This window comes from Neolamprologus brichardi, chromosome 18 (assembly GCF_056152115.1).
Source record: "Neolamprologus brichardi isolate AB-2024 chromosome 18, ASM5615211v1, whole genome shotgun sequence".
Classification (NCBI taxonomy): Eukaryota; Metazoa; Chordata; class Actinopteri; order Cichliformes; family Cichlidae; genus Neolamprologus; species Neolamprologus brichardi.
Genome location: NC_142121.1, coordinates 28,007,574 through 28,011,791, shown reverse-complemented (window position 1 = coordinate 28,011,791; position 4,218 = coordinate 28,007,574). Strand labels below are relative to the sequence as shown.

The 4,218-nt window shown below is 39.6% G+C and overlaps 1 protein-coding gene across 1 annotated transcript; it reads right to left on the bottom strand.

Moving 5' to 3' along the window:
• Positions 1-2,629: 2,629 nt before the first annotated feature.
• On the bottom strand, positions 2,630-3,670 carry rgs5b (regulator of G protein signaling 5b). Its single transcript, XM_006786872.3, has 5 exons — positions 3,557-3,670; positions 3,348-3,434; positions 3,181-3,242; positions 2,921-3,084; positions 2,630-2,809 (listed from the first exon to the last, which is right to left on the bottom strand). Exons 1-5 carry the CDS (start codon positions 3,598-3,600, stop codon positions 2,630-2,632), a joined length of 537 nt encoding a protein of 178 aa, XP_006786935.2. The 5' UTR covers positions 3,601-3,670.
• Positions 3,671-4,218: the final 548 nt, after the last annotated feature.

Genomic DNA, 4,218 nt, shown 5'->3' with positions numbered 1-4,218 from the left:
GCAACAGTTAAAAATTATGTCCATCTGTTCCCTGAAATTAAGATGGCAGTGTTTGAGTTTACAGTGACCGAAAAACAAATGAGTTTTTCTCCACTTAATCTCAATTACTGTACGTCGAGGCTCAGAAGAGGCCCTTTTTACTCATCACTTCTGTGTGGAAGTGACACAGAAAAAGAGGGATGGAGTGGAGAGATAGCCACTGTCTTTTTCCGTCAGTGTCAGAGTGGTGCTAATGACTTCACCCTCTGCGTTTTAGTTGCCAAGTGTTTGAACAGGAGTCATTTGTTTCAGCAGGACAGTGTAGGAAGGGGAGAGCAACGAGGAGGTGGCGCTGATGGATGGCGGCAGAATGAAAGGATGAGCCTGATTTACCAAAGGGAGGGGAGGCTTTTGTGACTCACAGGGCCCTGAGGTAGGGCTAGTAAACAAACCTGCCAGTGGAGGTGCATGGTAGGTAGCTGCTGTATCCATGGTGACCATCCTTCACACGCAGATGTTTCCCGGGAAAATGAACTTATGTTTTGGACACAAACACATTTGCCGTCCGTTATGGGCTTAGCATTTTACAACATTTAGCTTCAAACCTTTTATGAAAGCCTAATCTGCCTGTTGACACACTTGTAAATCTATTAATCTTTAAACAACAGTCTAACATTTTGGGATAACACTAAAGCTTATTGGATTGTTGACTTTATACAATAAATTTCCTGATCTTTAAAATTTAAATCAAAGCTTTTGTCTCATTTATGTAAATAGGTTAGCTTGACATGACTTCCAGAGATGCTACCAAAATAGGTGCTGAAATCTGATATTTCCTGTAATGTCTGTTGATGCCACTCTCTTGAATGGCAAACATAGCACTACATGATTGTTTAATCTTTAAACAGTAACTGTATGTGTACGTGTTCATTTAGTATATTTTGAATCAGCCTGGCTTGCAGTTTTTTGTCTTTCTAGCCTTTATGCTAAGCTAACTAGCCACTGGATATAGCTATATCCATCAGATAGGATGATGGTCACATCTCAAAATAGGAGTGTATATTTTAGATTCACATAGACAAGAAGTTTAATGCTACTTTTCATATGGGTATTCTAACTATAAACTGCAGCGTACAGGTGGGTAGCCTAGCATAGGATGGGAAAAATAGCTAGCCTCTGTTTAAACAGCAAAATCCACCTTGTAGAACCTCCAAAGTTCATTAAAGTAATTTAATCAATTGTTAAAAATTCACAAAGGAAGCAAAATGTAAAATAAAACACAAGGTGACATTTTGTGTGAGGCAATTTCTCTCCCTGGCAAGGTGGGAAGAACTAAAGCGAACCGGCTGCTGCCTGCAGCTACTTTACGGTTTTGGAGTTTTCCCAGTTTTCCCAGAACAGGCTTTCAGTTCTTAGAGTCTCCTGTGTACGTGACCGTGGCAACAGCAAATGAAACAGAGGTTAACTGGTGTGAATAAACCTCATAAAAATACATTAAAAACAGCTGTTAAGCTGCCATTCTTCTTATTTTTAATTTCCAGGTTCTTGAGTCTATTTCAAGTTCAGGCTAATTTTGAAAAAGTGGTCATAGGAAACTTTGATTGTGTGTGTTTTTTTTAAATATAAAATGAAAACCTCTTTTGAAAAACCTGGATGTAGCCTCGAACTTTGTATGGAAAAAAAATGTAATGGATTTGAATCATACTGTGTACGTCAGTGGATTTAGGACAAAAATATTCCCATTTACACGTCTGTGCATACTGCGAATACTGTCTGCCTTTTATGTGTCACTTGGACCTTTAATCTGACTCTTGTGTTTGTGACTGTATCTGACATTTCCTCTGGTGATTAATGAATGTATTTATGCATCTATCCACCTTTAGTCTGGTTTTACACAAACATACGTTTTTTACATATCATCTATTAACTGTTACCTCAGAGAAAATGAGGGGTCATCTTGACACCTATCTGTGAAGTGGAACAAGGCCACTGTAAGTCATTAAGATTCACAGTAAACACGAACCAGCCTTCTACTCTCTTTTTCCTACTGTGACTAACAAACTCCACCATCTCTACAAATGAATTTCCTCTGGAACAAGTTCCTTTCTCTCATGATTTTTTTATTCAATGCATTTACTTTTCCATACAGTACTCCAGATACTTCAAAAAAAATACAATGTAAAAAATAAAATAGGCAAATAAATACAAAACATACAGTTTTCAATAATCAGCAAACTTTAGCTTCGTAAACATTTATTTTCAATAAATAACGAATAAATAAGCATTAATGCTACACAGCAGTATCTCTCCTAGTGGTACTTTTGTTGTGCAACTCATATCAGAATTTTTTTTAGTATCGCCTTCATGTTGTCTTTCATCCAGTCTTTTATGCACAGTACATGTTTGCCCTTAAGAGGCAGACATTGCCTGCAGGTCAGTTCATCCTCACAGCCTCGCAACTTCCGCCTCTCACTCCGATGTGGAATCTCTGGACATCTCCGGTCTCTAAAGTTATTCCACAACTGGGCACGAAAACTCCTCGGACTGAGGTATTTATTCCGTCCAAAACTTGACAGTTTCCACTGCGCGTCAGTCAGCTTATGTCCTTTTGAGGAGTCATCGCATTGTAGGGCAGTGTTTTATCATTTTTTTATCTTCCAGTCTTGGTTTTCCTGGTGAGCTCCAGGTATGTTGAGGATTTGAGGAAGCGAGGGTAGCAATCTTTCTCCATCAGGGTGTAGATTTTGGATTGGGCCACATTGAAACAGGACTGGTTGGGCTGCTCCATGTTCTCTTTGGTGATCGCTTTGGTTTCATGGTCGAGATTTACCTGTAGACGGGACAAGGCAAAACAGTCAGTTGATTATCAATAGTTAACAACACGATAAGAGAAACCAGTAGTTTGATAGAGTGTGTCTAGTTCTGCTTATCAGATAATTACCTCACGGGGTGCGTCGGAGCCGATGAACTCATCATAGATTTTCTTTGCCTTGCTAGCTAGTTTTGAAGGCTTAGTTGCTTTGTAGTCTTCACATGCCAAGTAAAAGGCAACGTTTTCCTCACTGAACTCTGTCACCAGGAATGCTCTGAAAAGACACAGTCCATCTGGAGGAAGGAGAAAGAGAAGAGAAAGAGTTAACATCTCATAGAAAGCTCAAAACTTATTTACATTTACTTGTGTGAGTGATCTGGTGGACTTACTTGGGCAGGTCAACAGATTATCAAATGATTCCTTCCATTTAAGAGGCTCCTCAACATTAAACCTGCAGAAGCAGAGACAAAGTAGTTAGGAAATGTTCCCACAGTATCCAGGATTCACATGAACTCAACTGAAGTGCTGAAAAAGAGATGCTGAATGAATGTCTTACCTCAGTTTGTCGCTTTTCTTTGAGTGCCCAGTGATGCTGTCTGACTTCTGTAGCAAACTCCCAAACAGAGCTTTCAGCTCTTTTGCCCTGTTAAAAAAGGAGGAAGAGTTACAGTTAGATTAATCCATTCTGTATTTTCTACAGGTGACAACATCATAATCTCTTGTTTAAAAAAGAAAAATCTGATATAACATCCTCACATATCTCACCTTTCGAGGCAGGTGATAGGCAGCGAGTCGCGTCCTCTGCACATGATGAGTCGTATGTGGTTCACAGAGCCGTCTTCCTTGTTCTAAGTGAATGAGCTCTCAGCTTGTCTGCTGTCTGTGTGGGAGTGTGACTTCTTATAGGTTTTTCCACTCTGTGACATCATGCCTCTTAGCCAATGAAATGAGATGTGGGTAGATGAGGAGACTCCTCCACTCAGATTTTTCCTCCTGGCTTTACTTCCTCAGAAATGAGCAACGTTTGTGACTGAATTACTGCCCAACACTCCGTGGTCATCCAGGGTGTGAGAATGCGTCTGCGTGGGGTGAAGGGCAGTGTGTTAATGCATTTCAATGGTTGTAAAGGAGAACCAGACATTCTCACAAGGACAGAAGATCCCCTAAAGTGAGAACATTTTGACAGTGTTGATTTTTGGGTCAACAGGCCCTCCATACGTAAAAGGCTGCCCTTTGGTGCTTTCCAACATCTGGACTGAATTCGTGTCCGTTACTTGAGTAAGGTACAAAACAATATATCGGCTTATTATCAGTGAAAAAACAGGCATGTTTATTTATAATCTAATAATTTAAATTTTTTAATTCTTTTTCATGACTACTAATTTTTAGCTTTTATTACTGCGTCTTGTGAACCAGTTTATTAGGTA